The 22,120-nt window shown below is 41.8% G+C and overlaps 1 protein-coding gene across 1 annotated transcript in view; it reads left to right on the plus strand.

Annotated features, from left to right (window-relative positions):
• The window catches only part of MAN2A1 (mannosidase alpha class 2A member 1), a 170,080-nt gene extending 156,514 nt beyond the window's left edge, over positions 1-13,566 (plus strand). The window contains exons 21-22 of the mRNA XM_047729525.1: positions 8,941-9,051; positions 10,744-13,566. Of these exons, the coding sequence (XP_047585481.1) occupies positions 8,941-9,051; positions 10,744-10,896 (264 nt within the window). The 3' untranslated portion in view covers positions 10,897-13,566. The remainder of the gene's footprint in view (positions 1-8,940; positions 9,052-10,743) is intronic.
• The last annotated feature ends 8,554 nt before the right edge of the window (positions 13,567-22,120 follow it).

Genomic DNA, 22,120 nt, shown 5'->3' on the forward strand with positions numbered 1-22,120 from the left:
CGTGGGTGCTGTGGTGAGAATAGAAGCTCCGTGGGAGCTGGCCTTTTCTTTGATTCCTTGCATCGTTCTGTTGCCTAGAAGAGCGCTTGCACAAAGAAGGGACTCAGCCACAATTCGCTGATTGAGCAAATCTCATGAGTGCTCTTTCTAGGATTCTGCTAGTCTTTTTGTGGGTCGACTGTTTGACTCATGGAAAGAACACACCAGCGATGGATAGCCTCCCTGAGTTTTCCTCTTATTAATTCATGAGCCAGAGGGAACGAGGGGGTAGAGTGGCGGTTACCAAAGACTCCGAGCCTCAGTCTGCTGCCTCTGGGCATGGCTGGTAGAGGATGTTAGCAGCCTATGGATCTGAGGGCTTCTGGGGCACACGGCGGCCACTGTTCCTTCACCTCGTTTCTAGATGTCTCTCCCATGATTATTTTCCGGAAGCAGATCCAGTTGTCTAGAGTCAACGAATGTAGGGTCTCACCCACCATAATCCAGGGCTGGCACCTGTTTTCCATATCACCTCTTTTCTATGGTTACCTGCTTCTTTGATTCTCCCTGCGTGTTGCCTAGCTTTCTGTCACCCAAGTCTCATCTCTTCCCAGATTAAAAATCCCGTTGCTACTCAATTGGTTCACGCTCTCAAGAATTTAGGCTCTGTGTGGTCTGGCCTTTGCTCACTGTATCCACTTGGCGTCCCCTTGCTCCTCATGCCCTTTGGGTGGTGGCCCACCTCCACTCCCTGATGGCTGGCCGGGGGCTGACTCAGCTACGTGTTATAAAATGGGGCTGTTCTCAGAGCCACCGCCTCAGGTCTGTGGTGAGAAACACAGAAGCTAATGCTGTAAAGGCCCTTTGGAAACAGAAATGCTTTGTAAACATACGTTTGTGTCCTGATGGGGCTTGCGGTACTGGTCAGCCCAGGGGCAAACCAGGGTTTTAGCAGAGGAAATAGAGAGCAATTTAACAAATGGGCCAGGAAGAATCAAGACTGAAATGTTAACATTTAACCATAACTAGCATGTTGGCTCATGGTCCAAACTCAGTATTTGGGGCTGTTTCACATTATCCTATCAATCAGTGCCGGTTCCTATGTTCGTCTTTAACTCTTAGCACATATTTCTAACAGTTATTTAAAAAGCTCACCAGTAACCCAAGGGGATTGATTTGGCCATTCAAAATCGCTTCTTTAAAGAATTGCTTTCTGTCCCTTAACCTCTGATAATAGGAAAATAATCATTGAAAGAAGCTGATGTAGGTATTGAATCAAAGAAAGCTTGGTGCTTAAAAAGATGTCAAGTGTAATTTCATGGTTACACTAAAAGAAGACAAAAATGACTTGGAAGAAATCCAGAAGCCAGACCTCAACATTTTGGATTGTGTTACTATTTTTATGTGCTGGCAGCTCCAAACATACAATCATGAATTGTTCCTTTGGACGTTGCAAAGCATTTTTCCCATTGAAATAATGTGAACATGGCTCTCGGCTTCTAAGCAAGACCAGAGCTCTGCATTGGTCTGTGTGTAAGTAAGCATTTTCATAACTACCACCTCCCAGTATTTCCACGAAAAACATGTTTGAGAACCCCCCCGGACACGAGGGAGTCACATCTCTCTTCTTGCCTCACTGATGGAGGAGGCCTCTGCTTGCCCAGCTCCTGGGCCACATTGTCAGAAGCTTCCTCACGTCCTAAACCTCATGTGGGCAGCCTGATTCCTCAGGGAGAAAGTGGTTATGTGCTCCAGCAACAGTGAGAGGGGCGAGGGTCTGGAGGTGTGCTGACTCATCACGGTGCTGCAGCATTTCCAACTACCCATCCTCAGAGTCAATGTGTCCGGGTCACACTGGGGAGATTTTTTGAAACCGAGACTTCTACAGGTTTCCCCATCTCTGCAGTTCTGATTCCAGAGGTCTGGGGTGGGGCAACTTAGGAATTAGTAATTTTTTAAAATTCTCATGATTCTAGAAATTACTGTTATCTCCATTTACTAAACTGGGAAAGTAAGAGCTGGAAATTAAATGCCTGAGATAAAATTACGCAGCAGTGAATGGCAGAATTAGGGCCCACATGCAGGTTTTCTGATTCTGGGTGCTGGACAGGGCCTCAGAGGGTGGTGGTGGACTTCTTAAGAGTTACTAAATCTGTTCCTCCCAAATCCAGTTTTTCAGGAATTATTCTGTTTGGTAGATGAGTTTATGTTTTTATATAAGCATATCTTGCTCTTATTTTGTATGTTTTTGGAGAAAAACTGATTGCGTGTCATATAGTTGCAGTCAGATGAAGTTGGAAGCAAACATCTCTTAAACCGTGTCTCACAGCATTGCCAAGTCCCCCCGCGCAGTCCCGTCTAGCAGTGTAACTGTCAGCCTTCTCCTTCTGTAGGCTCGCCCCCCCCCTTCTCTTTACCACCTCCTTTTCTTGTACTGTCAAAAGCTTGACATATTAAAAAGAGGATTCTATAAAGGTTTGAAAACTGGGAACAGGAGCACCACTGAAATGGTCGGGAACAGGAAAACCATGCCATCATCAGGAAGGGGTATTAATTAAGGGACAAGGGAGTCTTGGTAGAGAGGATGCTGGGAGAATCTCACGGGGGCCAGATCATCGATCAGGGTTCTGTAGGCTGCAGTGATAGGTTCAGCCTGGAACGCAGACATTCCAGGGACCAGAAGGAATTTGATTAAGCCATTTAATTAGGCTTCATGGAGCCATGCTGCCTTGATATTTTGCACAATGATATGTTGTTCGACCTTTTTCCTCTCCCCCAGATTATTTCCACCACTTTTATGTTCAGATGTATTTTTATTTAATTCACTTACAGATCTGTATCTTTGTATCTGTATCCACCTCTATCTCTGTATATTACATTTAGCTCTATTCTCTGTGACATTTTATTCTACTTCTGCTTAACCATTTCTTGCAGATAGTTAACTAATCATTTCAACATTAGCACCACTTACTGAGCAAGATTTTCTCTCTCCACTTGTTTATACCACCCCCTTTTCTTATAAGAGGCAGTTTAAGGTATTTCTTCATTTTGCTTCTCTTATAAGAATTGATTGGTGCTTTATTAATCTCCCTGACATCTGGAAAGGTGAAAATTGTGGAGAAAATTTCCTTTGTTGTACAGATCTAAGAACAGCCATTCACCTTACCTGTTCTTTCTGTCATCTTATCTTGTTGATCAAAACAGGATAACTGTTATTGGACATTTTAATGAATACCCTGGAAAATGAATTTCTACTGGTTATTTCCTGTCTCAGGACTTAAAACACTGCAATTTTCTCACCTTTCTAGTTGCCAGAATAACACAGAAAGATGAATGTCGGTAGGCGTTTTCAAGGAATCTGGTCAGGTTGGAGAAATTTTTCCACCAGGTGTTTAGCTCTGCCGTAATCTATTAGACCTTAGACATTCTTTGAGGAGGGTGGGGACACATTTCTCTTGGAGAATGTAGTCAAAGTTACAGCTTCTCTCTTCCACAGAAAAAAAGTGTGCACCCATAACATTTACTAGTTTCCAGAAGTGTACTTCTCTGTGAATCTCGCATTATTAATGAGCAAATCAGGTTTCTTTTGGTGTGAGACCGGACCGGCACAGCTTTCTATTCTGAGTTCTCACCCACTTTGGTAAAGGAACACTGGCCTGCTCCTTTGCTTATGAGACCCTGCCATGTGTGTGGATAATTTTCAGCATGGCCTTAAATCCTGCTTAAAATGGGGTGAATGGATGGGTAGGCAGGCTGGATGGATGGAAATGACCGTGTCCACGCCTTCCTTTCTGAATTGATGTATATTTTGATAAATTGTGTTTTTAGCGCTGCTGGAACTCTGGTTTAAATACTCCCTTTTTCTAACCTCAGATCAGAGAGTGAGCTCCTTCTGGTTGTAGGCTTTTCTTCTATTACATTAAAAGTGATCTTTCTCCTTTCCCTCCCGGCCCTGAGCACCAGTCCTTAGCCAGGGCGAAGGCAGGAGGGTGAAGCTGTTACTGTCCTGCTGCCTTTGTTTGAGCCCTCACCTGCACTTACCACCTGGTTCGCTTAGCACACAGCCCCTCATTCTCCCACTTGCCTCATTCACAACGTGGCAGTGATAATAGGACCCACCTCAGAGATGTGCTAGGGATTAAATGACTCACTTAGAAGAGTGTCTGGCAGGTAGTAAGCACGGGGTGCTTGACAAATGAAGTTCTTAACAGTCACGAGCAGCGGTGATTGTTACTAAAAATGAAGTAAAAATGTAGGAATTTTTTTTTAATTGAAGGTTGAAGTTTATTCCCAAAATAAATGTTGATGTCACCTTGACTTGTATTCTTTATATATGTTTTTTTTTGGGGGGGGGGGTTAAGATTTATTTATTTATTTATTTGACAGAAGGAGATCACAAGTAGGCAGAGAGGCAGGCAGAGAGAGAAGGAAGCAGGCTCCCGGCTGAGCAGAGAGCCCCATGCGGGGCTCAATCCCAGGACCCTGAGATCATGACCTGAGCCGAAGGCAGAGGCTTTAACACTGAGCCACCCAGGCGCCCCTCCTTATATATGTTTTTGAAAACTCTGAGCAGTTATTAATAAAGTACCTAAAATTGTCTACATGCCAGGCATTATGCTGAGGGTTTTCTTTGTAAAGAGAACCTTATTTAGCTCTCCCAGCAGTACTGTGAAGGTGGGCAGTATCGTGCCCCCATGTTTCAGAAGAGGACACTCGCTGACCGAGAGATGGTAGGTAGCCTTCCCAGGTCATGCAGCCCGTAAATGACGTGCCAAGGGGCACACCCCAGCATGGCTGACTCCAGATCCCCGCCCAGAACCTCATACTCCTCTTCTCTGGGAACAAAGGGAAGCGAGAGTGCCGAACATGTTAGGGAATACTCTGCCTGTTTCTCTCTTGACCACTCGTCATGACTGGACACCCTTAGAAGGATCCACCCACCATCTGCGGGGAGGATCATGAAGGACTAAGGTAGGGCGGATCGGTGATCATTGCTAGTTGACCGTGAGAGGGCATGTTTCGTGACTGGGACGTTCACGTGCACTTAAATGTAATAATGCAAACTTGCATACCACCTCCCCTGTTTCAGAGACTGTTGTGAGAGGAATTGAGTTCTTCCGTGAGAAGTATTCCATACAGGGTCCCGCACACGGCGAGCGCTCAGAAAGCGTTAGCTGCGGTTACTGTTACCGTCACTGTGGTTGGCACTTGATTCTCCAAGGGGCGCTTCGGGAGTCTCACCGAGTTTTGTGAGTTCTGAGAAGTTAAATGACGTATTCGCAGACACAGGACTGGTTCATGGTAGAACCAAACCAAACCTTGCCTCCGATCCAGCTTTTTCTAACCTCGATGGCTTCATTCTGCCAGCCGCACCGCCTTCCCTCCACTCCCCCCAGTCGCCAGAGAAACCTCACGGCCCCGCTTAGCCTCATCCAGTGGAAGTTAGTCCCACAGTGGATTCTCCGAGTGCCTTCGGAACACCGGAGTCCTCCTGAGGGGATTCAGCCTTCGCTGTGATCTGAGCTGTTTCACAGACACACTCGATTTGAAGCTCACCTTGCACAGCACTTGGCCCAATGTAAAAGTTGGTAAATTTTCTTCCCTACCCCCTTCCCTTTTTTTGTGTTTTATCCTGAGGTCCGGATAGTACTCATACACTAATGAGTGTGAAAACAGGCCTTTCAGAGTCTGTTTACTCTCCTCGAGTGAACAGCATCTTTTTGGTGAAGGTATCTGTTTTCTTGCATGCATATTCAAGTTACATTCACAGTTTCCCTACTTTGAAAAACAGTTTTCTTGGAAATAAAATGACAAGACAGACTTTGAAACTGAAAAACTGCTGCTTTGCCTCAGGTATTTTTGCTTGAAAACTGATACTTTCATGAATATTTAATTTTTAAAAACTTGGACACGATGATTGCTATTTCAGTTGGTGTTCTGGTCCTTACGAAAGCGATGCAGTTTTGGTTTTGAGAGAAAGTGTAACTTTTTTTTCCAGCAGTGAAATTACTCTTTATGACTTCAATTTCTACTTTTCGTATTGTTTAAATCTCTTGTAAAACTAATGGCAGAATTCCAAAGATGCTTCCTTTCCTCTTCTTTGTTTTTTTTTTCTTATTGTCACCTCCAGTCTGCTAAAGGCCTCACACGCTCATTATTTCAAGAGCACATGTGTTGCCGTGTTGCTCTAGTGAATTAAAATGGCCAGATGCTTCCCCCTCTCTCTCTGCCTGCCTCTCTGCCCACTTGTGATCTCTCTCTCTGTGTTAAATAAATAAATAAATAAATAATCTTTAAAAAAAAAAAAAAAGGACGCCTGGGTGGCTCAGTGGGTTAAGCCTCTGCCTTCGGCTCAGGTCATGATCCCAGGGTCCTGGGATCAAGCCCCATGTCAGGCTTTCTGCTCAGCCGGGAGCCTGCTCCACCCCCCCACCCCCCACCTTCGCCTGCCGTTCTGCCTGCTTACAATCTCTCTCTCTCTCTCTCTCTCTCTCTCTCTCTGTGTCAAATAAATAAATCTTCACAAATGGCCAGAGTCTTTGATTATAATGATAGGGACTTTTAAAAGAGCCTCACAAATAGACCACGTAAATAGTGAATCTGAATTGTGACTTTGTTATGATTTTGATGCATAATTGTTGACATATAGTTTGGAGGGTCTCTTGATTCCTCAGCTACAAAGTTATGATGTCATGAAAGAAAAATTGTGAATAAAAAGTTAACTGAGAGTATTGATTAATTGGTAGGTGTTTGGAAAATAGTCACCAGTACTTAATTGGTAGATTCCATTGATAGAAATAATAGCTAAAATGTACCCAGGGCTTCCTCTGCTGCAGACACTAGGCTGAGTCCCTATTACACAATTGAATTTCATCTCCATTTTATGGTAAAGGAGAAACCAGGTTTTGCTAAAAGCATCTAAGAAATTGTAGAACTAGCATCTAGATCTTGAGCTGCCTGACTCCCAGCCAAGGTTTGGATCCATTTTCTACAGCTTCTGTACCAACACTTTCTGCCTCATAAGCTAAGCCACCATAAATAGTATTTTCAGCGTCTTATGAGACACCACGTCTCCAAGAAGAAGGGAAACCTGCATTAACTCCATTTTGCAGACAGACAAACTGATGCTTAGGTAATCAGTGACTATTCTAAGCCTAGACACTTAGGACATGACAGAATTATCCTTGTTTTTCTCCTGGAGACCTTGTATAGGATACACAAAGGATTTTTTTTTTTTTTTTTTTTTTACTGTGCTCTTTTCATGCTGTTTTGGGACTGTGTGAAACACATTGAAATTTTATTAGAAATCTTTATCATATGATTTAAACCTGCTATGTTTATCATGTTGGTCCTGTGATGACTCAGAATTCCTTAAATGACTTTTTTCCTCTCCCTTCAAACAAAATCGTAGCAGTACCACTACAAAATACCAGTGTGAAATGTCATAAAGCAGGTTATTCCAGCCAAGAATCTGAGGTGAGGACAGCTTTAAATTGTTCAGGCACATTAAAATCAAATCAGTGATGAGAATGCTGGCAGCTCTTCACCAAAGATGTCTCTGTGGCACATTTAAAAATCGTATGCCCTAGTGAGGATGATTAAGAACTCGGACATATGTGTATCTGTGGCCACGGAGGAGAAAAGGGGATCATTTTCATCACACGTCAGTGCTGAGCACACTCAACTCCTTTGAATAGCTGTATCTTTCTTAATTCATCCAAGGATTCTTAATTTATTTTGCTTATTATTAGAAACATTGCCCCCCTTTAGGAAACATAAAATTTATTAAGAGACTTATAATTTAAAATACTCAGGGCACTCACGGCATCCTTATTTAAATGGATGCAGGAAATTTTACTGCAAGAAAGTGTATATTGATCCCTGTAGCTGACTTGTCATGTTTAGTATTTTTCTCTTTGCCTGCATAAGAAGAATATCTTCTGTAATGTGAATTTAAATGATACATCAAGCTAATAAATGTGGTTGGCCTAGCAAGTGATAAGCATAACTAATTTAATTTAAATGTCTTTTATATAAAAATAATGAACCAGTGCATTAAAGATTAAAAATGTTAATGCAATTAGCAAAAATTAGCATTCAATAAAGAAGTGTGTTTCAGTTTTGAGATGGATGATGTATCATGCAATGTCCAGATAAGGACTAAATTCAGGTACACTTTATTCAGCTGATGTATATGTTAAAAACTAAATAAATAAAAATTCAGTGCTTTTTTTGCCCCTTTACAGCAACGTGGATGGAACTAGAGGGTATTATGCCAAGTGAAATAAATCAATCAGAGAAAGATAATTATCATATGATCTCACTCATATGTGGAATTTAAGAAACAAAACAGAGGGGATCGTAGGGGAAGGGAGGGAAAAGTAAAACAAGACAAGACCAGAGAGGGAGAGAAACTGTAAGAGACTCTCAACCATAGGAAACAAACTGAGGGTTGCTGGAGGGATGGGGTAACTGGGAAATAGACATTAAGGAGAGCACATGATGTAATGAGCACTGAGCATTATATAAGACTGATGAATCACCGAGCTCTACCTAGACATGAAGCCAATAATTTATTATATGTTAAGTAATTGAATTTAAATTTAATAAATAAATAAATGCTTTATTTGAAGAAACTTTGATAAAACAGCGTGTGACATGTAGACAAAAGGACACCCAGGTCCTCAGGGACTGTACTGGGAACCAGGGCATGAGGTGACTTAACAAGGAGCCTTAAAATTTAGTGTCCTCTGCCTCCTTGTGGGGGGAGGTAGAGGGAATGTAGCAGGTATGACAGTGAATGTGAGACCTGAGGGGAAATGAACGTTCCTGGCATCACTGCTAAATAAAGTGAGCATTTGTGGTTGGAGGACACTGACTTCAAGACAGTGGAGTATATGGTGGTGTCGCTATTTGCCTTAATGTCACTGTGGCGTGTTGGTGCTCTCTGCCCATCTGCAGGTGGATGGCAAGCATTCCGATGAAGCAGCCTTGATCCTCCACAGGAAAGGGTTTGACTGCCGCTTCTCTAGCAGAGACACGGGGCTGCTTTGTTCCACGACCCAGGGAAAGGTGAGCTGAAAAGAGATTTTTGCTTGTTGACTTCATGTACTTTGAAATCCTTGTTTTCTGCTAATAATTCTGACTGTAAGAAGGTAATGTTTCATTGCCTCTTCACGGACTCATTCCCCTCAGCTGATATAATTAGCTCAAATCTCTCCATCTTAAGAAAGCAACTTTCAGGTTCCTGGGTGGCCCAGTCATTAAGCTTCTGCCTTTGGCTTGGCTCATGATCCTGGAGTTCTGGAATCTCAAATAAATAAACAAAATCTTAAAAAGAAAAAAAGAAAGAAAGAAAGCAACTTTCTCCACCTTCAGTCTCTCTTCCTTGTCAGTATCCAAAATCCATGTCTGGAACATGGGCACCTGTGAGGACAACATTCTCCTCCATTCTTAGGCCTTCCATTGCCAACAGACAAAGCATCTTCTTCCCACCCACTCTCTCCATACTTCCTCCTGTCTCACACATGCTCATGTAGGATCCAGTTCTGCAAAGTCTCAAAAGGGCTAAAGCAGGTTCTATAATAACTAAAGTGGGGTGGCAGTAGGGAAGTGACAGGAAGCAGTGACACTGTGGCCATTTGGGGGGTTTTACCACAGCCCCGAAGCAGCCTCACCGAGCTCCAGTCAGTTGTTTCCACAGGGGACACGAGGGTCTGGATCTCCTGGTCAAGCCAGATTTGCATGGGAGTCCAAGGGGTCCTCAGGCTGACCTGCTGGCTGCCTCATTTTTATGTCTCCTTTGAACTGGTGTTGCTGATTGTTCCCACAGGCCTCTCCTTGGAAGGAAAAGAACCTCCAGCCTTGTGCCTCTGGCTCTGAGGGGGTTGTGCTCAGAGAAGGCAGTTGAATGGCACACAGGCAGGTCTCTGCCCCATGGGGCAGCTCTTCTCCAAAACCTCACAGATACCCTATAGATCAGACTCAAGTGATTCACTTCCAACCCTACAAATTAGATTGTGCATCGGATATGAAAAGGATAGAAAAGAAAATGTGGTAGGGGGTCAAAATCCACTTAGGTAGATAAGCTGTTCCATTTCTTGTATCATGCCCTACATGGAGTTGGTGCTAAGAAAGCACTGATGGTTTTTTTTTTCTTTTTTTCGTTTGACCTTATTACTGATGTTGTGTGTATACTTGGTTGTAAGCATTTGTATATAGATGTTAAGGCCTCAAGTCTTAAGGGGATTATAGGATCCAGAGAGACATGGGGTGAGGGTAGTACTTTCCCAGCCCCCCAACCTTCAAAATGGGAGTCCCTGATAAGAGCAGCCTTCCTTGTAGCAGGCCTCCGTCCTTTCTCTCAGCTCTTTGGGCACAAGAAGAACTATGACTGTTAGGTGTTAAGTGTTGAGTATAAGAGGATATGGATGTTTTTAAAGCTTGCTGGCACATAGATGTTTTTTCTTTTATTGAAAAAGTGGTCTCTGCACAATGATAAATTATTGAGTAATTCGGAAGAAGAACGTAGAGCGAGCTGTCCTCTCCTGGCTACCCTTCTCCTAGGTGTCCCTCCAAGGACAGTCTGTGTGTCCAAGCACGCTGAGTTGTATCTAATTTCCTTCCCTTTCCCCTTTTGACTTTAAAAGGAAACTAAATACGCTTTTTCATTCTACTGTTTTCTACTGACAAAATATATAGATGTGCCAGTAATCTTTCTTCAAAGTTGACCTAACTGTGCAACTTTTTGTGTTTATTTTCCAGATTTTGGTACAGAAGCTTTTTAGCATGTTTACTGTCACAAGTCTCATACCTTCATCATTATCCTTGATGCATTCACCTCCAGACGCCCGAAATATAAGTGAGATCAACTTGAGTCCCATGGAAATCAGCACATTCCGAATCCAGTTGAGATGAACCTGGCTTTCAGATTTGGATTGGGAAGCATTGTCTTTTATACACTTCTAGGTTTGACGTGCAATAAGGAAGCACATTATTTTAGCTTCAGGCTACTGTGAGGACATGGATTCTGTGATTGTTACTTTTTTTTTTTTTTAACCAGTATAAAAAGAAAAAAAAAAAGCCATGTGATAGCCTTTTTTTTTTTTTTTTTTAAAGTTCCATCCATGAACCACCACCATCAGTATGAATCGATGCAACAGTGAAGGAAGAAATGTCTAAAACAACCTCTCCACAGATTGTATCTCAGGTTAAATGCTAACTAACTATATCTGTGTCGGGGGTTGTGAAGAGATTGTTATAAGTAGTCATGTTGCTGATCCTTCATTAGTTTTACAGAAATACCCGTTTTTACCAAAATGGAATAAAAGGCTGAGGGATAAAAGCTAATGGCCAAAATGGTTGCAGTCGTTCATACTCATTGGAAAAATTTTGTGTATTGAAATATGTGGAAAAGTGCAATCCATCAACCCTCACGATACCTATACATCATTGATCTTCACACCTTTTTCTAATGTACCACTTGACCCCTCCCTTCTCACCCTTTGTAAGTATTTCCAGAAATAGCAGATTTTGAATCATGCAATAGTAGAAAAAGAGGCATATTTTCATTACTTGACAACGTGGGATAGGTGCAATTTATTCCATTGTCACTAAAATAGAAGAAGCAATTCCATAGGTACCATAACCTGTTTTAGGTACCACAAGGTGTCTTTTTACACAGCTCATTTGAATACAGATGTTCGGAGAGGGGTTTTCTATTTTAAAAATAACCATATCAAGATAAATGTGCCTTATTTTTTTATAAGTCTTGTTAAGTCTTTTGGTGTCCCATGTGACTGAGGAAGGGGGGAGAGGGCGGGGGTGGGGAGGAAGTGGTTACTTTGGATGACACATGACGTGTTATCAGTTTTGCCTGACAATGCTGGCCACGTTCTGATCTGTTTCATTAAATTTGTGGGTGATGTTATTCTAAACATTTTGACTATTTGAATGTACGGAGAGGTCAGAAAACAAGAAAAAATACTGTTAATTAAAATACGCTGCTGCCAAGAGGACTGCAGCTTGAAGCAAGGATTTTGTAACATGCAAAATCCATATACTTGTTCCATTTCGCAGGAGGTAACTCAATGAAAGAATGCTTTAAAAGGGACCCTGTTTTGAAACCCACTTATGTGTAGCTCATAATTATATGTAGCTCCTGATTTATTTTATTGAAGAACACATGTGTTGAGTGAATTCCAAACTTTTGTACTTGCTAACCTCAAAGGGAAGTTCCAAGCCTATGTGCCATTACAATATGTGTGATAAAATTTGTTTGAGATCATGATTAATGTGCCATTGAAGTTGAAGCAACATTAGAAACATCTAGAACGTTCAGTTTTAGGATAGAAAGGATTCACTGAGTATGTACACTTTTGAAAATTCTCTGTGTTACCTAATGAATTTAGTATTCTCTGACTTTACACTTCCCTCTTACCTCCTGCCAGTCCAACATCTTTACAGAGAAGTTGAAACCTAATTTCTGTTTCACCATGTAGTCTGATGATCACCTGTTTTGTTTTTGTTTTTGTTTTTAATCAAGATGCAGCTCCTAAGATTATTGCTAAGTTATGTTAAGTTCATAAACTTTTTTCGCCTTTAATAATTAAGGAAACAATACTAGTGTTGATGAAGATATTATAAGGGAGTAATTTCATGCAATAAACATGTACTGTAAGTTTCCTTCCTCATTTTGGGAGATAAACAACTAAAAGGAAAAGAAAAACCACACTTCCTTTTTGTGGACATCTATAGATGTTAAGATTGCCAGAAGCAAATCCCAGGAATAAGATCAGTATTTTTCTTTGCATCTTAAATGTAAAACCTTCCTTTGGGAGTTCACTGTGTTCTGTGGTTAAGTGGGTGTGCTTAATCATTCTGGAAATTCTGATCAGTTGAAATAAAAAAATCTTGATGCAATAACAGTGGTTTTGCCACTTCTGGTTGTTGGAGATGGATCTGTCCCATGTCAGTCGGGGTCTTAGTGTGTGTTGCCACCAGCTGCTCACAGGTAAAGCAGAAATTCTCTTGAAACCAGCAAGTTTCTGCTTTTTATTTTTAGAATAAATCATCAGGGAAATGAAGAGAGGACGCTTTTGCTTTGGGTTGTGGTCAAGAACTGATTAAATAATTTAGTGTCTCTGGCACACAGTAAAAACCATACACTTCAGTTGTGATCTCGGTGGCATATTTGTTTGCTTAGGTTTTATTATGTTTGTTATCGCAGATGTTCAGTTAAGCAACTAGTTCGTTCCTTTTTGTGATCTTTGTTTTTCTTTTTGAATATTTGAGCTTATACCTGCAGTGTTTGAGAACTTGGCATCCTTGTTTTCTTCAAATACTGATTAAAATAAAATGCTACAAAATGTGTTGTGAAACATTGTAATTACCTTCCCATGTCTTTGTTGTACTTGTGCGGAAATGTTTTCACATTCCTTTGTCTAGAAGAAAATCTTTGCTTTCATTTTGATTATGTTGCTTATCTTGGAATCAAATAGGTTTTGATATTTTTCTCTTGGAAGATTTTATATCTTTTTGGGAATATGTAATATAAGATCTCTAATAAAAGATGAACCTTACCATGTACATAGTCCTCTAGAGTGCTGCTTAAGACTTACTTGGTCAACAGCGTATATTAATACATTTTGAGGGGTAGGGTGGAATAGTGAGGGTCTGTTTTCTGTTCTTTCAGGAATGAATCACTCCACCTTCTGCCCACTGCTAGTTGGGAAATGTGGTTTTAGAGAGCAAGTGGCAGACGGGGGGTGGTGGTGAGTTTCTTGTCAGGGTTTGGGGCCATCTTTGAGTTTGGAGTCTAGGAAACTTCCCAACAACACGGTACCTGTGGGGCCTTCTGAGCCAATTGGAGGAGCAGATTCTGGTCAGATTCCATATACTGCAGTACAGAAATGAGGCTAAGAAAGTCCTTGGGAGCTGATCCAAAAGGTAGAGTGTGTTGGAAGAGTGGGACCTGGAGGAATGCCACCAGCCTGCTGGCCCCAAGCAGCCCCCAGTGTAGTAGTTTTCAGGAAGTTCCTTCAAAAGCCAGGAGGTGGGGATGGCTGAAGGACAAATACGCTGGAGGTTCCTAAGGGTTAGCCAGACAAGTGATACATGCTAACCAGGGAGTTTGGGCTTGTTTTGGGTGACTTAGGAAAGAGGCTAACGATTCATAATATCTATATGCCAAACTGTAAAAACTTGAGAAATATCCATAAACATTTCATTAGCAGATAATGGAAATTGTCTTTGGCTCCATTATATTTGATTATCAGTGTACCAAAAATAATTTGAATATTAAAACTTGTAAAGAAAAACCTAATTAAGGTAAGTATATGTTTGCATGCCTCCTATGAGTCTGTGTACTGAAACCAAGGAAGTGTAATTGGGACTGGCTGGCTGAAGGGGTAGCCAGGAGGGGAGTGGCCAAGAATTAGCAAGGGCTCCATGCTGCTGTATGTCAGAGCAGAGCACTGATGCCCAGAGAGAGGTTGTAATAGATAAGAATCCCCTCGCTGGATACTGACTGAAGCAAAACTAGGAAATTTATTGTTCCCAGCAACGGTCAAGGATAGATAGAGCCCTCCAAATACAGTCAAAGCCAGGTATGAGATGATGTCATCCAGTATCTGTCCTTATCTCCTGCTTTTGCTTTCCTCTCTGTGATTCTCATTCCCAGGCAAGGGCTTCGCATTTGAGGGGACAGTGGCTGCCAGCAGACCCAGACTTGCATCCAGCTGGCTTGGTGACCCCAGCGAAAGAGAGAACCTTTAATTTTTCAGCAAATGTCCTGGGAATGATGTCACTGACTGTCCTCTGGCTCATCTGCTAATGACCATGGTGACAGCAGAGTTCAGGTCACAGGAATCCCACAGAACCACGTGGGTGAGAAATAGTCCACCCCCTCCCCAACATGCACACCCACAGAAAATGGGAGTCTACAACCAGGGAAGAGTTGGATACTTAGAATACTAGGCGGACAAAATTCAGTAGAAATACATTGCCGGAAAGAGCCAAATACACAGATTTGAAGGAAGCAGCACACCCAGTTTCAGTTCCAGGAAAGTTCCATAGAAGAGGTAGACTTAAGAGTTCTTAAAAGGATGCATTTAATTGTTCCTGGGAAAAGACAGAGTAAGGAAAGATGGTAACAGGAAGCATAGAGAACTAGAAATATTTTCTTCTGCCTGGGGCATCGCCACCCAATAAAACTTTCTTAATAAGGGCAAGTTCGTTATACATGCACTGTCCAATAGAGTAGCCACAAACCACCTATGGCTTTTGAACATTTGAATTGTAGTAGTGCAACTAAGGAACTGAGTATCTTATTTTAGCTTACTTATATTTAAATAGCAACATGTGGCCACTGTTTTAGCACCAGTCTGTCTAGGACAGTAGTAGGAGATACAACTAAATATACCTTAAGGTCACAGGAGCTAGAATCCTGCTACTGACTGTGGTTCTCAGACGAGAAACTGACGTCACCTGGAAACTGGTTAGAAATGCAGGATCCCGGGGCGCCTGGGTGGCTCAGTGGGTTAAAGCCTCTGCCTTCGGCTCAGGTCGTGATCCCAGGGTCCTGGGATCGAGCCCCACATCGGGCTCTCTGCTCTGCGAGAAGCCTGCTTCCTCCCCCCTCTCTCTCTGCCTGCCTCTCTGCCTACTTGTGATGTCTCTCTCTCTCTGTCAAATAAATAAAATCTTAAAAAAAAAAAAAAAGAAATGCAGGATCCCAGGCCCCACCTCAGGCCTGCTGAGTCACAATCCACGCTTTACAAAGATCCCTAGAGGGTTCACATGCACACTAAATCACTGGCCTAGAACATTCCTCAGGAAGTAATTTCTCTCTGCTCTTACGGAACTTTTCTAAACAGCTCTTGACCATAACTCCTATCCCCTACAATCTCTAGGAAGCATCAAAATACCTGTCTGGTTGTCCCACCGCCACCCAATTCCAAGTCACCTTCGTGTACATGCGTTCTGCCTTATAACAGCTCTGTCTACGTCTGCTCTTGCCCCCTTACGTCTCTTTTTTTCCCACACAGAAGCCAGAGAGTAATATTCGAAAAATACCCTCCCTGTTGAAAATTGTGTGTTTCCCATAATACCTGGAATAACATACAAACTTTCACCATGGTCTAGAAGCCCTGCCTGGATCGGTCCCTGTCCTTCCCCTTCACCTCAACTCTGAGAATGGTGTGCGGGTGTTGAAGAAACCCTTTTCTGACCCAAATCGGCCTTCTCTCCCACGCTCCCTCTAACGGTTGTCAGGATCCTGATGGGTCTCTAACATGCCAAGATTATTCCTCTTGGGGGCTTTGCACTTGTCCCTTCTGCTTCATACTTGCTCTCAAATCCTTCTCTGGTGCCTAATTATTCTGGTTTGGTTCAAGTGTCATTTCTCCAGAATCTTCCTTGACCTAGTCCCGCCTCCACTCCTTCACTGGACATTTTTATGTCACTGCTTCTTTTCTGCTTAAACAAAACCAAACTTGAAATTACGTAGTTTGCCTTCCCCACTAGAATGTAAGCTCCCCTGAAGGCAAGAACCCCACTGTTTATTCAGCATCACATCCTCACACTTACAACAGCAGGTGTTCAGAAAATATTTGCTCAATAAATGAATGAAAATATGTTTACCCCCAGTAGGGGTTGTGAAACAAGAATTAGAATTTTCAGAATTACAGTTTTTCCAAATCCTTTACATCTTATTCTGTTCGTGTTATTTTCCCACTCAAAAACCTTCAGGAAGTTCCCATTACCAGAAATTAAAGTATGGAGTTTTCAAGGTGCCTTCCTATTGTCCCTGAAGAATGTGACCTCCTTATGGAAGATACTGCAGTTGCTTAATGAGAAGCCAAGTTCCCTCTGCCTTCTGTGCTAATAAACCCTGATTTTATTCATAATCAGAAACCCATGAGCTTCGGGAGGTGAATTGTTCTTGATCTAAATTAGTCATGAGAATTTTCTTCTCCAGGCTGGATGATGAATTTAGGAATTGGCACGTGACACAATTTTGGCGAATAGACTGTCATGGGAAGTCAGCTGGGGACTCGTGGGGGAGGCTTCCTTCCTCTTCAGAAGGAGGGAGCGTCTTACCTTCATGGTAATGTTTAAAGGCAGTATTGGTCTAAGTGTTGATGCTGGAGCTGCTGCAGCCATTTTTGCAACCTTGCAGTGACAAGCCTGAGGACAAAAGTCAACTAGAGGACCAAGTAAAAAATGAGTAGAGCCTGGGTCGCTGATGATGTTGAGCAGCTGAATGAACCAACTCCAAACTTCTTGTTATGTAAAATAATACCACTTTGCTAGTTAAGCCATTTTGAGCTTAGTGTTTTGCTAGAACAAGCTAAAAACAATTAAACTGATGATTCTCACCACGGCCTCAGTGCTGTGTTTTCTCGGTTAGGTATTTTCCTGAATGGGTGCATGCGTACTGGCACAGCTAAGGCTTGGTACAAAGTAAGGGGCTGTCTTCTGAAGAACCGACTATGATTCAGTTCTTCAGAACACAGCCCCTTACTTTGTCCCTGCTGCTCCCACCACCTTGCATATTTTGCTCAATACGTTTAATAAAATTGTGTTTAATTAATTATATTGTGTAGAGATTTTTTTTTTTTTTTGCAAATGTAAGGTGAGAAGAAGGTTTTTAAAAAATGCAAAGTGAGTTAAGGATGTGTGTACTAACAACATGCCTGAAGATGGCACAGTCCCTGTGGCACATGTAGTCAGTGTCTCATTCACTTCAAATGTGGGATAGGGGCTGGCTCCTGTGTAGCAAGATGAACCTTCCAAATGTCAAATAAAATCTGGAAGGAAGAGGAGAAAATGATCGAGGGGCTGGGGTGGGAGCAACAAATGGGTGGGACTCACTCCTTTAAAGTATATCAGCTAACGCTTTAAATATTTTAATATTTTTTCCCAATAGATGTATGTCATTGAAAGACTATAAATGAATTTCTGAATCTCCAAGCAAAGGAGGGAAATTGGAAGAATGCTATTGAAAAGGGCTTATTTTAAGGGCTTTGGATGGAGCCTTGTGTTCTTGGCTCCCATGCTCCATATAGCTTTCCAATTTTTTCATTCACAAGCTTAGCCTTGGGGCTCATTTTCTGGTCCCAACTACTTGGTAGCAATGCTACCAAGTAAGATGTGTCTCTAGGGTCTGGATGTATAAAACTTTTCAGTAAACCAAATGGAGCATTCGTTGGTTGGCTTTCCATGCATGATCTGAAGTCTCAGTGAGGCCTTTGTTTTGGTCCGAAACTCCCCTCTGGAGCAGAAGATCAGAGCATTTGCCTTTCTTGGGTTGGATTTCCTTGCCACACGCAGGACTGAAATCATTTCAGACTGCCTGTATGGAAGTAAGTTTTCAAGAAAAACAATTTGACTCATTCGTTCATCTTCCTAAATGGTTTTTTAAAGAGCAGCTAATAAGATTACTTTGAAGTTAAAATCTATTTTCTTAGGTAAAATCTACAAATTAATCCTCATTGAATTTATGGGGCTCCCCTTAATAGAGCCTGAAGGTAATCTGTTTTAGATTTTGCACTGAGCTTTCAACAAACATTAACTGAAGTTGTCATTTGGGCAGGATACCTGTGCTAGGCTCCGAGGGAGAAGGATTTTCATAATCTTGCCCTGAGGTCTAGTACAGGAGAGAAGTCCTGTATGGAGTCAAGAAGCCACATGATCAGAGAGCAAGGGAGCCACCTCAGGGCTGGCTATAAGGATGATGGATATTTGGATACAAGGGAAGGAGACTTGGCTTCTGTGTGGAGTGATGCAGGTGGACAGCAGGGAGTTGAGAGGATCTGAACTGAGCCTGGAAGGATGGAAGTAGATCACCAACGATGTGGTTACATGTGGGAGAGGAGGTGACATGACACCAATGGCACCTAAACAAGGTATCTCAAATCTGGTGGAAGTTCCATGAAGGGAAATCACCAAAAGTTAGACCGAAAGTGTCTTTCCTGAATTTAAAGACCCTTCTTAATGTGTATTTAAGCTTTGGACCCTACAGAAGAGAAGGATGTGCGGTAGCATGAAAGGAAAGAAACGCATGTGTCATTTCAGGAAACTTTGATGTAATGTAACATAGTTGCCAAAATTGTGAAGAAAAGGACACCTAGATCTCTGAATTTGTGATACTTTTTTTTGAGGCCATGTGATACTGGATTAAGGCAATTAGGAAATGTATATTTCTTATATATGAACCTGTTGACTCCAGAGCTCTGTGGCAATGATTCGGTGAAGACTTCCAGTGTCGAATCCAAACTTGGACAGAACAATTTTACAGGGTATTTCATTAGTCCACAGTCAATCTACTTCAGGATTGTCTCTAGGGTTTAATTTGTCAACCATAAATTCAGGAATATTTGTCACCTAGATAAGAGGTTGAAGAATTAATGAGACACATTATTAAATACTTTCAGCTTTAAAAGGATTTAATATTTTAAAGTTTAGACGAACCTTGTCATAATGCAATCTCTGGGGCCTGTGTCATTGAAATGTAATAATCATGAGGTTTTATAATTCAGTAAAAACTGCAGCAGGTGAAAGATGAGCCCACCTCATCCTGAATTCCATCCTATTTACATGAGGAGAGAAGAGTAAGGCTTTAGCAAAGTTGAAGCCCCAGTTTCCGTGGCTTTCACAAGCCCTAGGAAAAGGGAGCTCTGTGAAGTACAAAATTTCAAATTAGAAGGAAACACAAGGGGCAGGATGGCACCAGCAAAAACGACTGGTCTTTGAAACTGTGCACCTGGCTTCATTAAAATCTCTAGAAATAAACAATGAAAGTGAAAGCTGTTCAATATTTTAAAAGAAACTACCTATTTGAGCACCTGGTGTCAGGGAGCCAGGAGGGGGTAGGAGCTCTTGCCAGGGTTCCAAATAGAAGACAAACTATCTATCTCAGGCATATGGAGCCCTGGGAGCTCAGAGTATGATGGTACCATCTGTGTGACTGTGGCGATCAGCTACCCGATGATGTTCGTGAAGCCGTGGGGGGCTCAAGGTGGTGGGCACATTTTGGTTTGTCTGGGTGCAAGGGAAAAAGAAAGGATTACTCACTTAATGTTGGTTCTTTTGTTTCTCTTCCTTTTTTGAAAGGTATAGTAAAAAGTAAACTTAGTGATAAAATAATGAAAATAGAAAATAATAAATGGGGTGAATGGGTGAAATAGGTAAAGGAGATTAAGAATATATTTATCATGATGAGCATGGAGTAATGTATACAATTGTTGAACTACTAATATTGTTCACTTGAAATTAACAGTATGTTAATTATAGTGAAATTAAAAAAATAAAAGGGGTGCCCTGGTGACTCAGTTGGTTAAGTATCTCTCTTCAGCTCAGGTCATGATCTTGGGGTTCTGGGATTGAGCCCCATGTCAGTCTCCTTGCTCAGCGGGGAGCCTGCTTTTCCCTCTCCCTCTGCCCCTCCCACCCCCCCATGCTCTCTCTCTTTCTCTCTCAAATAAATAAAATCTTTCATAATAATAATTAATAATAATAATTGCCAACATTTATTGAGTGTTATGTGCCAGGCAATGTGAACATATGATTTACTTATATCATTGAATCCTAACAACCAACCTATACAGCCAAACAATTATTATACCCATTTTACAGAACAGGAAAGTGAATATTAATGAAACTGAACTCCAATCTTAGTCTTTCTAGGGGCCTGAGAACTACAGTCCACAGGCCAAATCTAGCCCACTGCCTGTTTTTGTAAATAAAGTTTATTATTTGAACATCGTGATACTGTTTGTTTACATATTTTCCATGGCTGCTCTGTGGCTACAAGGGCAGAGTTGAACAGTTGTAACAGAGACCATATAGCCCCCAAGGTGGAAAATATTTACTAATGGTCCATTAGAGAAAGACTAGACCTTTTGTTTATCTGACTGTCAAGTCGGCTTGGTGTGGAATCCATAGAGTTGTCATTCCAGGGAGTATCTTAGTTTTAAGAGAATGAATGGGGTGCCAGCGTGGTTCAGTCAGTTGAGTGAGGGACTCTTGGTTTTGGCTCAGGCCATGATCTCAGGATCATGGGATCAAGCCCTGCATTGGGCTCTGCAATCAGTGTAGAGTCTACTTAAGATTCTCTCTCCCTCTCCTTCCCATGACTTGTGTACTCTCTCTCTCTCTCAAATAAATAAATAAATAAGTAAAATCTTTTTTTTTTTTTTCTTTTTAAAGAGAGAGAATGGAAAATGAGGTATCAGTAGTGGTAAGAGCAGTGGACTGGGAGCCTGTCAAAAAGTGGCCATGGGACCTTGGGAAAGTCACTCTACCTCCTAAGAAATTTGTTTTCTGATCTACTAATTAAAGCCACACTGCCAAGTTTCCAAAGTAGAAGGTGTCCTAAACACTTCTTTCTTTCTTTCTTTTTTTTTTTTTAAAGATTTTATTTATTTACTTGACAGAGATCACAAGCAGGCAGAGAGGCAGTCAGAGAGAGAGGAAGGGAAGCAGGCTCCCTGCTGAGCAGAAAGCCCCAATGTGGAACCCTGAGATCATGACCTGACCCGAAGGCAGAGGCTTTAACCCACTGAGCTACCCAAGCGCCCCTAAACACTTCTTTCTGATTTGCAAAAAACTATTTAACAGATGAAATAAAATAAAAACTGGTTCTCCATGGCAACACTCACAGCCCTTGCCAAGTTACCTTTTGAAGTCCTATTTCTCTACATTTTGGTTATGGCACCTTTGGGTAGCTAGATGTTTGGGAATGGAAATAGAATTATCTGTTTGAGGCAAAAATGTATTTTTGTTTTGTTTTCTTTTTGTGAGCACCAGTATTTCCTTCTCCTGAAACAACCTAAGCCTGAAGCTTTCTCTGGGAGAAGCCTGTGATTGAAGAATAATATGAAAAATCCTGAAAGGACGATGTGAAAACCATGGAGTTTTGCCCTATGAATGAGCACTAAAAACGCCTACACAGCGTGGCTTCAGAAGAGTGCAGATGACCCCTGGAAAGGGAGATTCTTCTGCTGAAGGACTAACACAAGAGATCACTTTAGATCTCAAGGAATCTTAATCTTTGGCCTTCTGTTAAGTCAGTCCTGCTGCAGCTTTGCTCTGAAAGTTTGAGGGAAAGTTCTCCTTAGGAAAATACAGGCTGCCCTTG

This window comes from Lutra lutra, chromosome 5 (assembly GCF_902655055.1).
Source record: "Lutra lutra chromosome 5, mLutLut1.2, whole genome shotgun sequence".
In the NCBI taxonomy this organism is placed as follows: domain Eukaryota; kingdom Metazoa; phylum Chordata; class Mammalia; order Carnivora; family Mustelidae; genus Lutra; species Lutra lutra.